This window comes from Miniopterus schreibersii (assembly GCF_964146895.1).
Source record: "Miniopterus schreibersii genome assembly, chromosome: 4".
Lineage (NCBI taxonomy): Eukaryota > Metazoa > Chordata > Mammalia > Chiroptera > Miniopteridae > Miniopterus > Miniopterus schreibersii.
In genome coordinates, this window is record NC_138105.1 from 69,951,902 (window position 1) to 69,971,543 (window position 19,642).

The 19,642-nt window shown below is 53.1% G+C and overlaps 1 protein-coding gene across 4 annotated transcripts; it reads right to left on the bottom strand.

Annotated features, from left to right (window-relative positions):
- Positions 1-2,713: 2,713 nt before the first annotated feature.
- Positions 2,714-18,833, bottom strand: ELAVL3 (ELAV like RNA binding protein 3). 4 transcript variants are annotated; one of them, XM_081136758.1, is made up of 7 exons: positions 18,388-18,833; positions 11,334-11,550; positions 10,966-11,069; positions 6,479-6,632; positions 6,114-6,339; positions 5,298-5,336; positions 2,714-3,671 (listed from the first exon to the last, which is right to left on the bottom strand). In XM_081136758.1, exons 1-7 carry the CDS (start codon positions 18,394-18,396, stop codon positions 3,341-3,343), a joined length of 1,080 nt encoding a protein of 359 aa, XP_080992884.1. In that variant the 5' UTR covers positions 18,397-18,833; the 3' UTR covers positions 2,714-3,340. The 4 variants fall into 4 exon arrangements, with proteins under 4 accessions (XP_080992884.1, XP_080992881.1, XP_080992882.1 ...); XM_081136755.1 differs by having other exon boundaries at positions 2,714-3,692; positions 11,334-11,553; XM_081136756.1 differs by having other exon boundaries at positions 2,714-3,692; positions 18,388-18,828.
- Between the last annotated feature and the right edge of the window lie 809 nt (positions 18,834-19,642).

The window sequence follows — 19,642 nt, forward strand, 5'->3', positions numbered from 1 at the left end:
GAGGCCTTTTCACAGCCTGAGTCACATGTGAGATGACTAACACCTGAGATGCCCACAGACAGGAAAGTCAGGCACCAAGGGACAGATGGACCATGGGCCATGTCCATCTGGGTTTCGCCCTGGGTCGATCTCACACCCACCAGTCTCATCTGTGTTGTGGGTAGGCCAAGGAGCTTGAGATGAAACCCAGGCCTGGAGAGGGACAGTGGCTTGAGCAAGGCTATGCAGCCAGGGCCAACAGCACACACTCCAACGCTCCCCACCCACCAGTGCACAGACACCCGATCAAGATTGTAAGATTCTGAACTTTTATTTTCTGGCATGAAAAGTACAAATAATTAAACAATTCCATGTAAAAGTCTGTTACCGCGGCCAGGCCTGTAATCCGGTAATAAATAGTCTAAACGCAACGCAAAGTGTTCTTGTTTTTTGTTTTTTTTTGCAGTTCTTTCTCATCTCCAACATATGGACTCTGTCGTGATGTGAAACCTTCTGAATAAATAACAGGATGAAGGGAGGGCTTGAGGGCCTGAGCCCCCTCCCCAAGGGCTCTGCCCCTGCCCCCCAGGGACATGGAAGACCCCAGGCCCCCTCCCCTGGGCTGGCCTCCTGGTAGGGGGCCTGGCTGGCTGGGCTGAGTTCTGTTTTAGAAAAAGAAGTGCCCTCCCAGTCTTGGGGGTAGCAGGGGCCTAGGCCTCAGTGGGGGTGTGGGGGGGAGGTGCCCTCTCCAGAACCCAGCCCCCCCAGGGTGGGGGACAAACCCAGCCCTTATTGCTCACAGATGCCCCCGGCACGCTGCCCACGTGTGCACACGTGTCCCCGCGTGCAAGGAGGGCAGAGGGGAGAAAGCCCCAAGAAACGGAGAGGGAGGGACCCACTGGGGGGCCTGCCCTGCTGGAGGGGAGCAGGGAGATCAGGAGGACTTAAAAACCACAAGAATAAATAGGTTTGTGTATCAAGAACAAGCTAGGGTTTTCACCAGCTAAATAGGACTGAAAAAATTCTCAAGACAAGCAAAAATAATCCCACTGAGATCAGACGTCGCTGGCCAGGTAGGGGACTGCCCCGAAGAGCTCACATGCCCCACCGCTGCCACTCGGCTACCGTTATTGTTATTAATAATTATTACTTTAATGATTCCACTTCCCCTTTTATAAATAAATTAGGCATAACCACGTCTTAGCAAAACTTAAAGAAACAAAGAGAACATCGTGGTTCCTTTAAACTTGCAAACTGGATGAAGGAACAGAAATATACACAAATGTCCTTACAGGGCAACAAGAATAAATAGTTAACATAGCAATAAGTTAAAACTACAAGAAGCTAAATTCGGCAAAAAAGTACAAGAAAGTTAACTGGTGCCAGTTTATGTCTTTTTTTTCTTCCTTTTTTTTTTTTTTTAAATCTCTTCTGTGTGTTTTTTTCTTCCTTTTTTTTGTCATTTTTTTCTCTTCTGTTTGTGTTTTTTTGTTGCTTTTTTGATTTTTTTTCTTTTTGTTCCTTGCAGCAGAAGCTCCACAGACGTATAATAACAAACACCAGGGAGGGTGGGGGAGAGAGAGCTGGGCAGTCAGATGGGGCCATGGCCAGACACCAAAGCAGGGACACCGGAGGAAGGTCAACTGAATCTAAAATCGGGGTTTGCAATTTTCAGTTCTGACTGGGCCCCCTGTGGGGGTGGGGGCTGCAAGGCCTCCCAGGGGCTCCCGCCTTTGTCTTCTGTTGGAATTTTTCGTTACAAAGAATGAAACCTAGGGGGGATGGAAAGTCCAGACAGAAGCCAGGGCTGGGGCTTGGGATAGGAGCTGTGTCCGCTGCCCTCACTCATCTGGAAGGATGGAAAAACCCAACAAACTAAAAGGGATGACGAGTGGATGGGAAGGAAAAGTGGGTCTGGGCCCCTGGGCCGTCCACCCTGGGCCTGGTAGGGAGGCTCCGGGTGGGGGGACACTCAGGGCCTGGGCCCAGGGGAGGCTCAGCCCCAGGGACAAGGGGTCCTTTGGCCTCAAGTATTGGGGGGTGCTGCCTCCAGCCCACCATGATGCCGAAAGTGAACGAGGTATCGTGTGTCTGGATGCAGGGCGCTGTGTGCACGCCTGTGTTCATGGGCGGCATGGACCACTGATGAGCCAGAAGAGAGCTCTGCAGAGAACCCGGGGCAGGGTGAGTGGGGCTGAGTGCCGGGAGGGGGGTTGGGCTGGCCTGGCTAAAGGAATCAGACTGGGCCCTCTTGCCTGGGCCTGAGGGGTACTATGGGCATGTCTGTGTGTTCCTGGGTGTTGTCTGTTTCTCTGTAACTGAATTTGTGTCTCCAAATGTATGCCTCCATTTCCGTGTATCCATGTGCACGTATGAAAATATTTGCATGTCCACATGTGCCAGTGGACATTCACCTATGTCCACATCTGCTTGTGACTACGTTTGTCCACGTCTGTGTTCCATCACTGCCACGTTTACATGGCTCCATACTTCAGTCTTTTGTGTTTTAGCCATGTGTTTGTCTATGTGTCTGAGTTTGGCCAGTTCCTAAACGTGTCTGGGTCGTGTCTTTGGGTCTGTTAGTGCTGCTGTGTGTTCCTGTGGAGCATGTGTATCTCTGTGTGGCCCCATGGTCCCCCAGCCCCTAAGCCCTGCTTCCCGTCTTTGCCCCAGTTGGTAAACATAGCCTGTCAAAATATTTTCTTTTTTTTGTCTTTTTTTGTGTTTTTTTTTTCAAGTTCAAGAATCCCCAGTAAAAATTCTCCACGAGGTCTTTTTCCCCTTTTTACAAAAATAGAGTTTTTCTTCCCCTCCCACCCACCCCCTTTTTTTCCCCATTTTGTTTCTGTTTCCAGCCCCTCACCCTGCTCCTCACAATCCACCAAGGGGGCCAGGGATGCCCACACCCCTCTCATGTTTCACTTTGTTGGGGATTTTTAAACCTGTTTCCTCCCCCACTCAGGCTCACCTCAGCCTCGGGGAGGACTGGAGGGCACCCCCAGCACCCTCCCAAAGCCATCCTGTGGAGAGTGGTTGAGGGTTGGGTGGGGGCACGTCTCTGCTTTCTTTTTAGCCGAAAAAAGAAACAAAAACCATCGCCATGAACAAAACCAAGACGAGAGAGTGAACAGCCCAGCCTGGGGTAGGGGCAGGAGGATGGGGTGGGGGACCCCCAGGCACCCCCCATCCCCTGCAGACCCTCCCAGCCCAAGTGCTCACCCTGTGGCTTCCGCAGGGGTGTGGGGCCTCGCCGTCCGTGGTCTGCCTGTGCTGTCTCTCTCGGGCCCCCTCTCTCTCTCTCGCTCTCTCTCTCTCTCTCTCTCTCTCTGCTGCCCGGGGAGGGTGGGGAGGGCGAGGTGGCTCAGGCCTTGTGCTGTTTGCTGGTCTTGAAGGACACCTGCAGCACACGCTCACCCAGGCGGTAGCCGTTGAGGCTGGCGATGGCCATGGCTGCCTCGTCGTAGTTGGTCATGGTGACAAAGCCGAAGCCCTTACACTTGTTGGTGGTGAAGTCGCGGATGACCTTGACATTGGTGACTGCCCCAAAAGGCCCGAACAGCTGCCACAGCACACTCTCGTCGGCCTCCGGTGACAGGTTGTACACGAAGATGCACCAGCCAGCACCCGTCGCACCCCCCGACAGGCCCACGCCCGCCAGGCCGCTCATGCCGTCGATGGCGATGGGCGAGAACCTGGCGATGAGCGACAGGGGACTACTTTGGGGGTCACGCGGGCTCTGCCCTGACCCCCGGCATGCCCCCGACCCGTGACCCAATATCATTTCATCTCCAAGAGTGACCAAGTCTGGCTGGGCCATGCTGGGTACCACCAGGACCTCTGACGTTGTCTTGACCTTGGGACTCTTGTGAGCCCTACATTGTCCTAACCCTGCTGTGACCTCCATCTGTAATCCTGCCTTCAACCCCACCGGCTCTGAGACACCATCCCCCAATCTTCACCCTGACCTGTACCTTCTCCTGATCTCTGACCATCCCTAAACATTAGGCCCTCATCCATGATCCTGCCCTGAGCCCGGAACTACACCCTGACCCCATGACATTTGGCCTTTTTTGGTTCTTGGCTCTGTTGACCCTGACTACTTCCCCATACCCCTGGCCAACCCCCTTCCCTTGGTACGCCTTCCTACGCAACTCCTGCTCTCACTCCCTTTCTGATCCCATCCTTAACCTGCCATGTTGTCCCATCTGTCCTACTGGCCACCCGGCCATGTGGCTGGAGGCCCATCCAGAAGGGCAATGCTGGGAGCTCAGATGTGAGTGTAACCATTTAAGCACCTCCCTCCTGTGATTCAGGGCTAAGCACAACTGTCACCTCCTTAGGGAGCCTCCTCTGACCCACAACGTGGCTACCTCTTCCCCTGCCCCTCTCTGGCCGTTTCCTAGTTGAACTGTATATTTCCTATCGGCTCTCTCTTCCCTAAAAGGTTTTGTGTTCTGTGGTGCCTGAGCCCAGAACAGCTCCTAGTACACACCAGGCACGTGGCTCCCCTCAACTGGGTGGGGACCCCCCAGGGCCTGAACCATTCAATTTGAGCTTTTGAGACTAACTGCTCACTCCGTCCAGTCTTCCAGGCCTTTGCATAGGCCATTCCTGCTGCCAGGAACTCCACTTCTACTCAGCTGCCCCAGGTGGCTCAGGGCCCCCTCTGGGTCTCTGTCACCCCTTCTGTCCACTTTACCACCCTGATCACTGTTCATCTGTCTCCTTTCCCACTAGACTAAGATAATTAATAACAGTAACAATAATGATAAGAGCAGCTACCTTTTATTGAGCGCTCACTATGTGCCAAGTACTGTGCTCAATATCATTTCATCTCCAGGAGTGACCAAGTCTGGCTGGGCCATGCTGGGTACCTAGCCGCAAGCCACTCAACAGCTCATGATGCAATAAACTTGGTACATTCACAGGGTCAGGGATGTGGACAATGTCATGGGGGCCTCGAGGACCATTCCCGACTACAGGGCAGAACTGGGCAGACTGTGACCCTCAGCAAAGACCACCAATAGTGGCTGGTGGAACTCAGGCTTAACATGTGACCCAGGCAACACTGCCCACCTTTCACTAGGTTGGAGAGGGTCACAGACAGGGTCCTTGGGCCCAAATCCCATAGTAGCTCTTTGTAGGCATTTACTAGGCTCCATAGCTCCAAATCTTTTAATGATCACACTACTCCCTGACAGGTGCTGACACCGCTAAGCTGGCAGTCCTGGGGGTGAGGTGGAGAGGGTATCCATCAGGGCAAGGGTCCGAGGAGGGACAGCGAGGGGCTGGGGGTGGTGGGGTGGGGGCACTGTTACCTCTTGACTCCGTAGGCCATGTTGAGTAAATTGTCCAGCCTGTGGAGCAGAAGGGGTGGTCACTGGTGGCCTCCAGGCACATCCCGGGCTGTGATGCAGGCCAGCCAGCCTGCCCTCCCTGCCCCCACCCTGTAGGCCAGCAGTGCCAGCCCTGCCCCCGCTGCCCGCTGCCCGCCCGGCTGGACACTGCCTGGCACGGACCGTGGTCACTCCGGCACCGCCTCTTGGTTGCCCTGCCACATCCATAGCCTCCCTCTCCCAGCCGCCTGACCCCAGTGACCTGCCCCCACCCTGTAGGGCTCAGGTCCCCAGAAAGGAAGATTTGAGTCTCTTCACCACAATGGCTGGGCTGGGCAAGTGAAAACACCTCTCTGAGCTTCAGAGTCCCCTTCCATCAAATGGAGACAAGACAAGCTGCATTCTCATGGGGTTTCTGCACAGAATAAATAAGTGTGCCTGGCACACAGTAAGCACTCATGAAGTGTGCATTAGGAAACTGAAGCAAACAGCTAGAGTCATGTGCCCAAGAGGGGGCAGTCAGAGCTGGACCTGATCAGGTGATTCTAAACTTAACGCTGATAATGCCACTCATAGTGCCCTGCACACACTGAGCACCTGCTGTATATAAGGGCCTGGCCTCAGCACCTGACAGGACCCCATGTTTCCCCTTTGCTGCCCTCAGTGGTCCCAGCATGTGGGCAATGTGCTGGTGCCCCTCTGCCCTGCAGGACTGGGGCTCAGGGAGGGCAGCTGCAAGCCTGGAGCTTCTGACTGAGGGTCTGGGGTGTCCAGGGGTGGGGATGGCAGGGGGCTCACCGGAAGCGTTGTGTCTGATGGTGCAGGGGGCCTGCATAGCGCCGGGCCGATGACTGGTAAAGGTGAGTAAGCAGGGCCTGCCCTGTCTTCTGACTTGGGTTGTTGGCAAATTTGACTGTGATGGGCTCGGCTGCACCCAGTGGCTTCTGCCCATTCAGTCCTTTGATGGCCTCCTCAGCCTCAATCCTCTTGTCAAAGCGGATGAAACCCACACCCCGAGACACACCTGCCAGGGGTGAGTGTCATGAGGACCCAGCCTCCTCCCCCGAGTCCCTCCTGCTCCTGGTTCCCACCCTGCCATTCCATGTTTCTCCATTTTGGTCCACCCAGAGCCCCCAGCAGAAGCCCCACCCCAGTGGCCTGACCTGTGACCTGGTCCACCAGGATTCGGGAAGTGATGATGCGACCATACTGGGAGAAGAGCTGTTCCATTTCCTTCTGGCTCATGGTCTTGGGGAGTCCGCTGACATACAGGTTGGCATCCCGGATGGATGCAGAGCTGGGTCTGGCATAGGACACCTAGGGAGGTCAGGTGGACAGGTGTGAGGGGAAGGCCCATATTGCAGGTGGAGAGAGAGGCCACATCAGAACCACCACTGAGTCACAGAAATGCCTCATCTGCTCACTCAACAAATTTCTTTTTTTTTGTGTTAATCCTCACTCTAGGATATTTTTTCCCTTTGATTTTTAGAGAGTGGAAGGGAGGAGGAGAGAGGGAAAGAGAGAGAGAGAAAAAAAGCATCGATGTGAAAGAGACACATCGATTGGTTGCCTGCTGCATGCACTCCGGTTGGAGCTGGGGTCGAACCTGCAACCCAGGTTCATACCCTTGACCTGGAATTGAACTCGTGACCCTTCAGTTTGTGGGTTGATGCTCTAACCACTGAGAAACACTGTCCAGAGCCTCAACAAATATATCTTGAGTAGTCAGCATGGTTTTGACAGTCCGGGGCATGGGGGAGAAGACATGGTTGTGGCCCTGCCTGCACAAAGTGATGGGGGACTTGTCTGTTGCCTGAGGAGGTCAAAGGAGCCATGCTCCTGGGGTCACCTATCTCCCTGAAGACCTCAGGGACTCTTGGGTTCCCAGCTCATGCTCTCACGCTGGACATCCAGTCAGCATTAATGCTTCCCACTCCTTTGGAAAGTAAGCCTGGGACTTTTCCCAACTACACTGGGCCCCTGAGAGTCACTCAGGTCTTTAACCACCAGCCCAAATGTCCATCCCCAGCATGAACCTGGCCCCTGAGCTCTACACCGGTAGACAGCTGACAGCTGCCTCCAAGCACCCCAGGAAGGGGCCTGACAGGGGTCCACAGGGCAGCTGCCTCTGGCTCCCAACTTCCTCTAACTTGCCCCAACTCAGTAATGGCAGCTGTTTTCCTGGGGGCTCGGGGCCCAGCCTCAGTTGCCCTTGAGCCCTCTTGACTTTGACACACATTCAATCCACCTAAGCCCTGTTGGCTCCACTTTCATCACTATCCAGAATCTGCATACTTTCTCCCACTTTTTTTTATCCTCACCTGAGGACATGGCTTTTTTTTTTTTTTTTTTAAATATTTTTGAGAGGAAAAGAAAGAAGGAGAAACATCGATGCGAGAGTGAAACATCAGTTGCCTTCCACAGGAGCCCCGACTGGGGATCAAACCCGCAACCTGAGTAGGTGCCCTGACCGGGGATTGAACCCGCAACCTTTTGATGTATACAGGACGACACTCCAACCGAGCCCACAGCGGCCAGGGCCTCCCTCCCACTTTCACCTCCCCACTTTGGCCCAGTACCCAGCATTGCCAACCGTGACCAGTACAGCAGTCTTCTGCCCTGGTGCCCACTCCCCACCTCACCTCGCATGGCTGTTCCCCCCACAGCGGCCAGAGGGCACCTGTGAACACCTGAGCCAGGTCACACCCCTCCTCTGGCCAGAACCAAGCCCGGCTCCCACGTTCATTAGAGTTCAAGTCCTTCCCATGGCCTGCAAGGCCATAGACCACCTGCCCCGTGACCCCGGCCCTCATCTCCACCCACGGCCCCATCACAGCTCTTGGTCCCACGGGCCTCAAGCGGTTCCTCAAACACCAGGCGCGCGGCCTGCCTCACGGCCTGTGTTTGGGCTGCTCCCTTGACCTGGAACGCTCCCTTTTTCTTCTTCTCTGGGTCTCAGTTGAAATGTCCTCCCTCTCCTCTTCTATCTGCATTGGGTCCCCACCCCTACCCATGTTACTTTCTCTCAAAGCACTTCTCTTAGAATTAGACACATTTTAGTACAAAGCGGTGAATCAGACACATTTTAGTACTATCATTCCATTCGTGTCATTAATTATGGTCCAGCCCAACAATGAAACTCTCTGCAGCTGTTTAAAAAATGGTGGACATGGATATTGATTTCCCTGAAACAGTGGTGAGTATTGTGAGGTGGAGGAAAGAAAAAGTCCATTTATAGAGCAGCGAGTGTTGTGTGACCCCATCTCATTGTGCGCTTATCGATGTCCTGGAAACATGGACTCCAGGGTCCACCCCCAGTGTTAACAGGGTTACCCATAGCTGGCAGGGGGCAGGGTGTGTCATGAGCTCCTCTCCCTTCATTTCTGCCTATGTCTATTTTCTATTTCTTCTAAATTAACCTCTGGGTAGATAGGGGTAATTGTCAAGGGTCTGGCTTTTGTTTGGGGCTGTGAGTTGTGAGGGCATGTTCCTTTATTAGAAATAGCTAATTTAAAAACTAACAATTGGGCTGAGGGTTGATCAGGGTGAGGGTGCTCATGGGGTGGGGGTGGGGCATTCTAATTAATGCCATCAGGCACACCTGGGGTTCTCCAGGAAAGGAAAACAACACATCAGCCCTGGTTAGTGTGGCCCAATTGGTTGGGTGTTGTCCTGTGCATGAAAAGGTTGCTGGTTTGATTCTCAGTTAGGGCACATGCCCGAGGTTGCAGGCTCCATTCCCAGTAGGGGGTGTACCGGAGGCAGCAGATCAATGTTCTGCTTTTGCATCAATGTTTCTCTCTCTCTTTCCTTTTCTCTCTAAAAAAAAATCAATAAAAAAAATTTTTTTAAAAAGAGCCCATGCCCGGCTCAGCTGAGCGTGGACCTAGGATCCAATTCGATTTCCTGTCAGGGCACATGCCCAGGTTGCAGGCTCGATCACCAGCAGGGGGCGTGCAGGAGGCAGCCGATCAGTGACTCTCATCACTGATATTTCTATGTCTCTCTCCCTTCCCCTTCCTCTTCACTGAAATCAATAAGAACATATTTTAAAAGAAAAAAAATCAGCCAATATTTCTGCAGTAATAATTTAAAGTCACAACTATGTATTATACAATTTTCATTCTCCCCACCGGTCTGCAAACTTTGAAGGGTGAGGACTTGTTGATGGGTTGAAGTTGGGGGTGACCAGAAGAGGGGGTCTGAGCCCCTGGTTGGGTGCCTGGGGTTGGGAGTCATCTGAGGAACGGAGTAGGTCTTCAGGAGCCTTTCTTATCGTTCATTCTATGATGTGCACTAATCCGGACCTCCCCCAACCCCCACACCAGGATGGTGCCTGGCACACAATGGGCAGCCAGAAATATTTTGGGCAGAATCTGCTGCAACACATAGTCAGGACTAACCATACAACACAGTCACCATGGCAGACACACACACACACACACACACACACACACAGAGCCACAGTGTGCTAGCCAATGCACAGTCATGATGCCCACCCAGGCAAGAGGGTAACACAAGGCCTTACCACATTCACGGCAGCTCTGGGGATCTTGCATAATTATAGTAACAGATGCACACACCTGCATAGTGCCACACAAGTCAACAACATCACACCCTGAATGGAACCCACCCACACTTTCCTGTGACATACAAACACCTCGTCACATCCAAACACACCCATAAAGCCCCACCAGGTCACAGCTGGAGTCGCAGTGTATGACAAATAGAAAATACGTCCCACAGACATAGTAACACACCCAAAGTCTATACTAGCTGGACCTATGTGACGATGGCCACTCACATAGCCACGGTGTCCACCAAACATCGTCTCACAGCCCAGGGTCTCACACACACACATACATACACACACACAGGGTCTTACAGTTCATCACTGGTGTCAACCCTCATGCTTGGGGGCTTCTGGGTCTAGTTGGCCTAGAGAGACCCATCAGGTCACGACCTTGACCCCATCCCAGGTGAGGAAGAGATTCCCACACCTCAGTTCCTATGGCAAACTGAGGGCCAGACGGGTGCCCTTCCAGCCCACCTTTCCCCAGGGTTCAGGAGCAGATTTGTGGGGTGGAGCCCAGACACTGCAGGCAACCTAGAGAGGGGGGTTTCCATGGCAACCCCCCCAAGGGAACCTGGGCTCCCAGGGCCCCAGCTGCAGCTGCTGAGAGGGGGGGTCGTGAGGGGAGGGGCATTGCACAAAGGTGGGAGAGTGGCCCACCCCTAATCCCACCCTCTCAGGCCCTAATTAGGCTCCAGATGGCAGATGGGTCCCCACCCCTCCCCCATTTCCATAACAAAGGCAGGGAGGAGGCTGCCCACAGGACCATGGTCACTCTCTCCGAGTACCAATTGGGTACTCCCTGAACCTTCACAGAATGTGGGGGCTAATATTCTCCCCATTGATAAGTGAGGAAACTGAGGTTTACAGAGGCAAAGCCATTGGTCCCCCAGGCTGGCCAACCAGAAAGCCTTAGGGGAGAGATTTAAACTCCTCAAGGGATGAGCCCTGGAGAAGGCTGGATGGCAGTGAAAGGGGTGGTCCTGTTGGGCAGTAATACAGGGGAAATGGGGACAGTCAGGATGGGCACTAACAGGGATGGGGGGACAGGCAGCACAGGGGAACAAGGGCACCAACCTTGATGGTCTTTGTCTGTAGTTTGAGGCCGTTGAGGGTGTTGATGGCTTTGTCTGCGTCGTTGGGGTCAGAGTAGTTCACAAACCCGTAGCCGAGGCTCTGCCCTGTGGGCAGGACCAGGACGATGACCTACCTCCCGGGACCTGCCGCTATCTTCCCTGATCCAGGCGTGAGAGGCTAACCACCCCCAGGACACCTTAGACCCCAGAGTTCCACCTGCCCCCATCATCCCCAAGACACCCCACCTGGGGTCACACCTTTCTCCCAATCACAATTCAGAAACCTTCAGAGTCCCACCTGGCCCCATCACATCTGTACTCCTGAGGCTACCACCCGTCTCCCACCTCCCAACCTGCCAGAAGCCGCACCTGTGATCTTGTCTCGAACCAACTTGCAGGACTCAATGTCACCAATGCTGCCGAAGAGACTCTTGAACTCATCCTGGGTCATGTTCTGGGGCAGGTAGTTGACGATGAGGTTGGTTTTGCTGTCATCAGTGGCTCCGTTTGTACCAAGGAGTGGCCCATTGGGCAGGGCCGGGCCGGCCGGGCCCCCTGCCACCTGAGACTCCATGGCCCCGAGTATCTGCTGGAGACAACAGGCCACACCCACTCATGGCCCAGTCCCCAGGGGACCAGGGGAGTGAGGAGGGGCTCGGTGGTGATGGATCAATCATGACTGACAAGGGCTTGAACATGGGGAGAGGACATATTATTCTAGTAATCCCTTCTACTCCTTGAGCACTGAGCAAGACACTTAACATATGATTTTACTGTGAAAAATTCCATCTATAAATGCCATATATGCCTCTTTGTATATATGTTTGCCTGTTTGTCTAAAACCAACCTGTGCATTTTGAGAATAATAAAATGAACACTTGTCTTCAGAATAAGAAATATTACATTTTTATTAGCTTTGAAACCCTTTCTCATAAGTCCCTCCCTACCCATGTACTTTCCTCCTTCCACCAAAGGTAATTCCTATCCCAAATGTGTTGACATTTCATGTATAAATTTCCTACTAGGCATTTACCCCCATAGGTTTTCTTTTCTTTTTTAAAAAAATATTTTTAAAAAATATGTTTTTATTGACTTTAGAGAGAAGAAGGGGGAGAGAGAGAGCCAGACAGATATCGAGGTAATAGAGAAACATAAATCGGCTGCCTTCTGCACTCACCCTGACCAGGAATCAAGACAGGAACCCTTCAGTGCATGGGATGACACTCAACAAACTGAGCCACACCGGCCAGAGCACCCCCCCAGTTTTCCCACTAAGGTATTTTTAAAGTATAACATAACACCTGCAAATAATGACAGCTTTATCTCCAATCTATACCTGTTATTTATTTTTCTTGTCTTAGTGCAGAGGCCACAATGTGATAGGGCTTTCTTTATTTCTGATGTTAAAGGAAATGCTTTAAACATTTCACAGCTAAATATGACCTTTGCTGTAGGTTTTTTGTAAATGGCCTTTATCAGGTTAAGAATGTTTAATTTTATTCCTAGTATCTTAACAAGATATATATATTTTTAAAAGTGGATATTCAATTTTATTGAATGTTCTTTTCCTACATCTATTTTTTTAATTGAAATATAATTGACATATAAAAGTATATTAGTTTCAGGCATACAACATAATGATTTGATATTTGTATATATTGCAAAATGAACACCACAATAAGGCTAGTTAACATCCATTACCATATATAGTTACAAAAAATTTTTTTGTTATGAGAACTTTTAATATCTACTCTCTTAACAACTTTCAAATATATTCTATATCTATTTTATACCTAAGGGCCATGTCAAAACTTTTAAGCCTAGCTGATTTGGCTCAGTGGTTAGAGTGTCAGCGGCAGACTGAAGGGTCTTGGGTTTGATTCCAGCCAAGGGCAGGCAGCTTGGTTGCAGGCTCAATCCTATGCCATGGCCGGGGCACCTTCGGAAGGCAACCAATCAATGTGTCTCTCTCACATTGGTGTTTCTCTTTCTCTCTTTCTGTCTCTCCCCTTTCCACTCTCTGAAAAAGCAATAGAAAAGATGTCCTTGGGTGAGGATTAAAAAAAATAAAAATAAGTAAAAAAACAAGAAGAACTTTAAGGCCACATCTGGGCACAGAAGAAGACAGTGCTGGATTGATTGGTATTGTCTGTAATAGACATGGGAAGGTAAAGTAGCCAGCATTTCTGTAAGTCTTCTCTTTCGACTTGGTAAATAGGTTGTCCTCCTCTGAAAGCCCCAATTGATCGGCAGGTCTTCCTAGATCAAGGGTGGGGAACATCCTGTGAAATTATTTGGTCTGGCCCTGCCAGAGTAACCAGAGGCGACACTCCAAATTCAATACATATAGGAGCTTTTTTCATAGCTAATTTTTAAGTTGATAATTTTGTATGGCCCTCAAATTATGTTATAAATGTCCAAATGGACCTTGGCAGAAAAAAAGGTTCCTCACCCCGTCCCAGATGGATGAATTAAGAAAGATTTGAAGCCACATCCAATTTCAGCAGAGAAGACCACTGTGATTGATTAGCAACGTCTGCTGTGGCCACAGAATTAGAAATAGTCAGGAGATACACATAATCTTAACCATCCCTGACTCAAAATACAATACTATAATTATTCCCAAATAGTGTTTCCTATATGCCAGGCACAGAGCAAAGCCCTCTACAGGTAGCTTTTCTTTTCTTACTCATAACAGCCCTAAAAAGAAGAGGGTTTTATTCCCCCTGCTTAACATGTTATGGGCTAAATGCGTCTTCACTCCCCCACAATTTGTATGTTGAAACCCTAACCCCCAAGGTGATGATATTTGGAGGTGGGGACTTTAGGAGGTAATTAGGTCATGAAGGTGTAGCCCCCATGAATGGATTCGTGCTTTATACAAAGGGACAGGAAAGAGATGATCTCGCTCTGCACCATGTGAGGACACAGCAAGAAGACAGCTGTCTGCAAACCAGAATGTGAGCTCTCACCAGGAAATGAATCAGCTGGCACCTTCAACCTGGACTCCTCACCCTCCAGCACTAAGAGAAATAAATGTCTTGTTTAAGCCACCCAGTTTATGACATACTTTTATAGCAGCCCGAGCTAAGACAACAGATAAAGAAAGTGAGATTCAGTGATGTTTGGAAAATTACCAAAAACATGCAGCCTATAAATGGTAGAACAGGGGTTTTTGCACATGAGCTTTTCTGATCCAGAGTCTGTGTTTTCAACTTCCATTAGTGCTGGCTCTAACATTTCCCAGCTGTGCTTCCTCAGGTATGCCACTTAATGCTTCTAGGCCTCTGCTCCACTTTGCCACAAACTTCAAATTACTGTCCCAGGGGCTCGGGAAGGATCCCTGGGTGCAGCTGGAAAGCATTCTGGGATCAGTTAGCCACGTCTGCCATGGGTACAACCACAAAAAGTGGAAACAGGTTTGTCACACCTGACATCCATGCCTCATAATCCTGCTATTAATAATCGTCCCACTCCAGAGTATGTACCATGTGTTAGGCACTGTGAGATGTGCTTTAAGGCATCATTTCACTTGTTTATCTCAACAATTTTGAAAGAGAACAACGCATTCTCCCTTTTACGAGTGAGGAAGCTGAGGTCAGAGTTACTGTGATACAAATGGGGGATTCCATTTCAAACTTCTTCGTGTCAGACTTCAGAGCTGTTTTTAATGACTGTGGCCAATGCATTGGGGCAGCTCTGCCACCTAAGAGCTGTGTGTCCTCAGGGATCACCTAAGCTCTTCTTTGGGCCTCTCTGTCCTTTCCATTTATTCTTATGAAAAGGATAGCACAGAGGGTCAACGCCCCTACATCTCCAGTGGGATGAGATTGGCTGCCTGGGGCTGCTTGGAGGATTATTCTGAAGCCACATCAGGGCTGAACAGGAACACGCACTGGGTTGATTACCAATGTCTGCCACAGGCACCTTCAGTGAAGCAGTAACGCACACTCCATGGATCTGCATCCTGTCTCCTAACAGTAATACTTTATGAATAACATGGCCATATTTTGAGTGCCTGTTACATGCCAGACAAAATTCTTTATGTGAGAGTTTCCAGGCAATTCTCCCAATGTTGCATGTTAGGGGACTTTTTTCTCCATTTAACAGATAAGGAAACGAAGTGTCAGTGAAGGGGTAGGATTTGTATGAGGTTGGGCAGCAAGCAAATGACGGACCAAGAATTCAAATCCAGGGTTTAAACTTCAGAGCCCACTTTCCTAATGAAAAGGCCAATAATAAAATTAATAACAGTAAAGTGAAGCTGAGCACCCACTCTATGCCATGCCCTGGGTATCACTACATGTAAATCCACTGTGTTGGCTGAGTTTACTACTCATTCAATTCAACAAATATTTACTGGGGGCCACCATGTGTCAGCTGCCAACTTCCCCCACCTCACTGTGTGTCCTTACTGTGTGATACTCACATTGCCTCTCTGGACTTCTGTCCCTCCACTAAAGGAACAGAGGTCCCCCATGTATGGAGGTGGATTCTGAATTTCTGTCCAGGCTGTGAGATAGAGTTCTTCAATCAGTTGATAATGTCGGCTAAGGGAGCCAGACAAGCATTCAGCAGTACACAGCCGTTTCAGGACATACCAGGTTCCAGCTTTGGAACCCCTACTATGTGCCAGGCACTGAACAGTTGCAAAGTTTTCACTGACTTCCCACAACCACACAGAAAGCTGGAGATATCTTCTCTACTTCTCAAATGGATAAACAAGGGACAGAGGGACCTGTGACTTGCCCAAGGTGACTGGGGGACGCAGTGATGATGCAGTCAAGTTTTGACTCCTGATCAGATCAGGAGTCTGGTTACAGATCCCCCCATCCTAAATGCTGCCCTCAACTTGGAGGGGGTTAAGGGGTGACTGGGGCCCTGACCAGTGTAGCTCAGTTGGTTGGAGTGTTGTCTTGTACACCAAAAAGTGGTGGGTTTGATTCCAGATGAGGGCACATAGGCAGGTTGTAAGTTCAATTCCTGGTCAGGGTTAGTGCAGGAGACAACCAACAGATGTTTCTCTCTCATATCAATGTCTTTCTCTCTTCCTTCCTCTCTCTAAAATCAATTTAAAAAAAGAGGTGATTGGGGGATTTCTACTCAGGATCTTGAGCCTCAGCCTATGAATCTCACTGCCACCACATCTCCCTCCCATCTCTGCCAGGGCTTAGTGGGATCAGTGTCACCTGCGTTTCCTCCATGGCTGAGCTGGCTAAGCCGCTAATGGGGATCAGATTGGTGGTCACACCCACCCTACTCCAGTCTTCAGCAAATGTGTGGCCTAATATGACACAGGGATCACAGGAACCTCTGAGGGCTGTCCCAGGCGAGGGATGCGGGGGTAAAGTCAGGGGAGAGGAGGGCAGATGCAGACTAGGAGCAATGGAATCTCCCCTCCCACTCTCTAGCTCTTCCTCTGGGGATCTCTTCCTGTTTCTCTCTCCCTTCCCCCCTCATTTCTCTCCCCATCTCTGTTCATCTCATCTCTCTGGACCACTCTCTATCTCCCCCTCCCTCTCAATCTTTCTCCAACTCTTTTGCACCATTGCACTTACATCTGACACACATATTTTGCAGTGAACACACCTGCAGTCACTTGCTGTGTAGACCCTCCAGTGCCTGACCCCCTTGGTCCCCAGCTGCACCCTGGGGCCTCAGTCACAGTCGCCAGTCACAGTGACAGATGCCTGGATACCGGTGACAATAGGGCATTGAGTGGCTATGCTTGGTAAGGCTGAGCCACCACGTGGTGCTAACTGAGCCTCCCTCCATGCAGGGCCCTCACTGTCTCAATGTATCCCCTCACTTCCTTCCAGCCGTCTCTATGGTGGGTCTTTGCCTGAGTGCCCTTCATTGGAGTAACCAAGCCTCCGAGGCCCTTCAGTGACCTCTGACCACACCCTCTCCTCTTTGTGCATCAGTTTCCCTTTTTCAAATGAAGGAACAGATCAGAGGAATGGATGCAGGGGTTCTGAGGGTCCTCAGGAAGCCACATTCACATTCATGGACCTGGGTGAGCAGTATGAGGCCCAGAGAGGGTAAGAAGTTGGGTTGAGGTCACACAGCGGGAAAGTGAAGCCTCTCCAGCCTAATTTTTCAGAGCCAGGTGGGCGGGCCCCAGGGTCCAGGAGGGAGTGCTGAGCATCGCCCCCTCCCCGCCCCGCCCCGCCCCGCCCGGCCACTGTGCTGGGAGGGCTCGAAAGAGGGCCAGAAAGAGACACAGTACACACACACACCAGAAAGAGACACAGTGTACACACACACACGCACACACACACATACACACAGAACCGAGACACTGGAAGAACGGAAGAAGGAGGCCAGGGCGCCGGGACCAGACAAAGGACGCGCGGCGGCGCGAGGAGCCGAGCGGCTCCGCGGGGGCGGGGGTGGAGTTGGGGTGGGGCTAGAACTGGCCAGCCCCGCCCCTGGGAGACGCCTGGGCTGCCTAGTGGAAATCCGAGGGCTCGGGCGAGGCCGGGCCCCCCGGGCTCGGGGGCGGGGCCTATATGGGCGGGGCATGGGCGGGGTCAGGTCGGGCGTGGTCGGGCGTGGCCGCGCGCTGGGGAGCTGACCAGCTCCGTGGCTGCTGAAAACACCGGGAGCGGAGCAAGTGGCGCGGGAGGGCAGGCGCGCTCAAGGTCACCCCGCGGCCCAAAGCCTTGGCGGGTTGGGGCGCCTGGACCTGGCCTAGGGGGCCTGCCTGAGTCCTTCACCCCATTCCCCGGGGGGCGAGGGCACAGCAGCCGGGAAGTCCCCCCCGTGGGCCCTCCTCTCCCCTCCCCCTCCCCGCAGCCTGAGGCGCCCGCGCGATGCTACGGCCCGCGAAGAAGCGCCGAGAAACAAAGAGACGCGGCGGCGGCGGTGGCGGGCCCGCGGGGCCTCCGGGCGCGCCCCCTCCTTTCCCCTCCCCGCTTGCCGCAAGGTCGACGGGCTCGAGGACGAGACGCCCGGATCCCGGGCGCGGCAGAGGCCCGGGGCGCGAGATCCGACGCCACCGGCTCCCCAGGACTCACGGGGACGCCTTGACGCCTGGTCCTGGCCCAGCACCAGTGATTGGGGCCCTGCGTTTGCCTGGGCGGCCTGCGGGGTCCAGGCCTGGATGGAGGAGATATCCTCCGCCGCCACGGCCCCTCCCCCATTCGGCCTGCTGGAGGGCGGGCAATCTCGTCCCCAGGGCGTTGTAGGATGCCCCCCGAATCGCAGCTTGGCTCCCTAAGGCCTCTTTGGCCAGGCTCTAAGCGTCCTCAGCACTCTGGGCGCGGCTCTGCCCACTCTCAGGCCCCGAGGCTCGATCCTACACCCCCCTCCCAACTGGGCCTAGCTAGGCCTGGTCCTACCCCCCCACCTCCATCTCCGCGGAGCCTGTGCCTAACCCCTTCCGGACCAGATTCCCTCGCAGCGACAGGGGAATACCTACAGTGACCATTCTTGTGTGCCCGGCGGGCGCGGTCCGTGTTGAGGGCGGCTCCGGGGGTCGTGCACTCCTTGGGGGGCGCTCGATGCTCACACAGGGGTCCTACCCGGGCGGCCTCAGGCGTGGCCTCAGGTGTCGGTGAAAGCAGGAGCTCCCTCGAGGGCCGGAGACGGGCCTGAGCCCGGGGGAGCGCGCGCGGATAACCGAGCTCCGAGGTGGTCTGCGGGTGGCAGGGGATGAAAAGAGGGAGCGGGCGCGGGAGTGAGGAGGCCCCGTGCGCGGCCCCGCGGGGCCCGGGGAGTTTGCTCTTCCCAACAAAGATCACGGCGCTCTGTTTTTTGCCGCTGCCCCTCAGCCCGGCTTGTCCGGTTCTGGGTGCTCAGTCCTCTTCCCTCGCCCGCCCTCCCTCCCACCCTCCGGCCCGCGCTGCGCGCTCCGCGATCTGGGCCGCGCCGCCGCCGCCCCCAGCCCTTTATATCAGCAGCTGCCAGCGCCAGCGTCGCTCATTGGCTGCAGCAACCAAGCCCCACCTCCTCGCGGCGCCCGACGGCGCGGCAGGTGGAAGCGAGCGCGCGCTGGCCTGGACTCGCTTTCTGTGTACTCGCGTCGCCAGATTCCGGCTCTTTTGACCCCGCGGACCCTGCTTCCTGCCCTGGCACCCTTTTTGAAAGGGCTTTCTAGCTGGAAGACAGGGCAGGCTCTCCTCTGTCCAGCACCCAAAGCTGGAGGAGCAAAGAGGGAGAGGAGATATCCATGGCCTCTTATGCGACCTTCCAGAGATGCTGTTCACCAAGACTGGAAAAGGACAAGGATCCAAGACTTCAGTGGGCAAAGGCCTGGGTCCCCAGATTTGGGGGGACCAGGTGTAGTCTCCCAAGGCCAAGGGAGGAAGGTGGGGATGGCTTGGGACCTAGTCTACCTGCAGAAGGAACTGGGACCCTGTTGGCTAGGTGTCCTTACGGTTCAAAAGCTGGGGACTGGCACCCCACAGTGCAGGGGCACTCGGCACTGCTGTGAGGTGGGTAAAGAGGTTTGGAGCTTAAGATTCCAGGCAAACCCTGCCGGCACCCTGCAGCCGGGGGAAACCACTGGACCTTCTAAGACACCATAAACTTGGGGTGGGCAGATCTGCCATGTGAATTTCCTGGCTTTCCAGGCTCATGATTTGTCCGCCCGCGGTCACGCTCCCTCTCTGCTGGAGGGACCTGGCCGATAGGGGGTGGCACATCCACCTTTCCTGCACATTTACGTCGGGGCT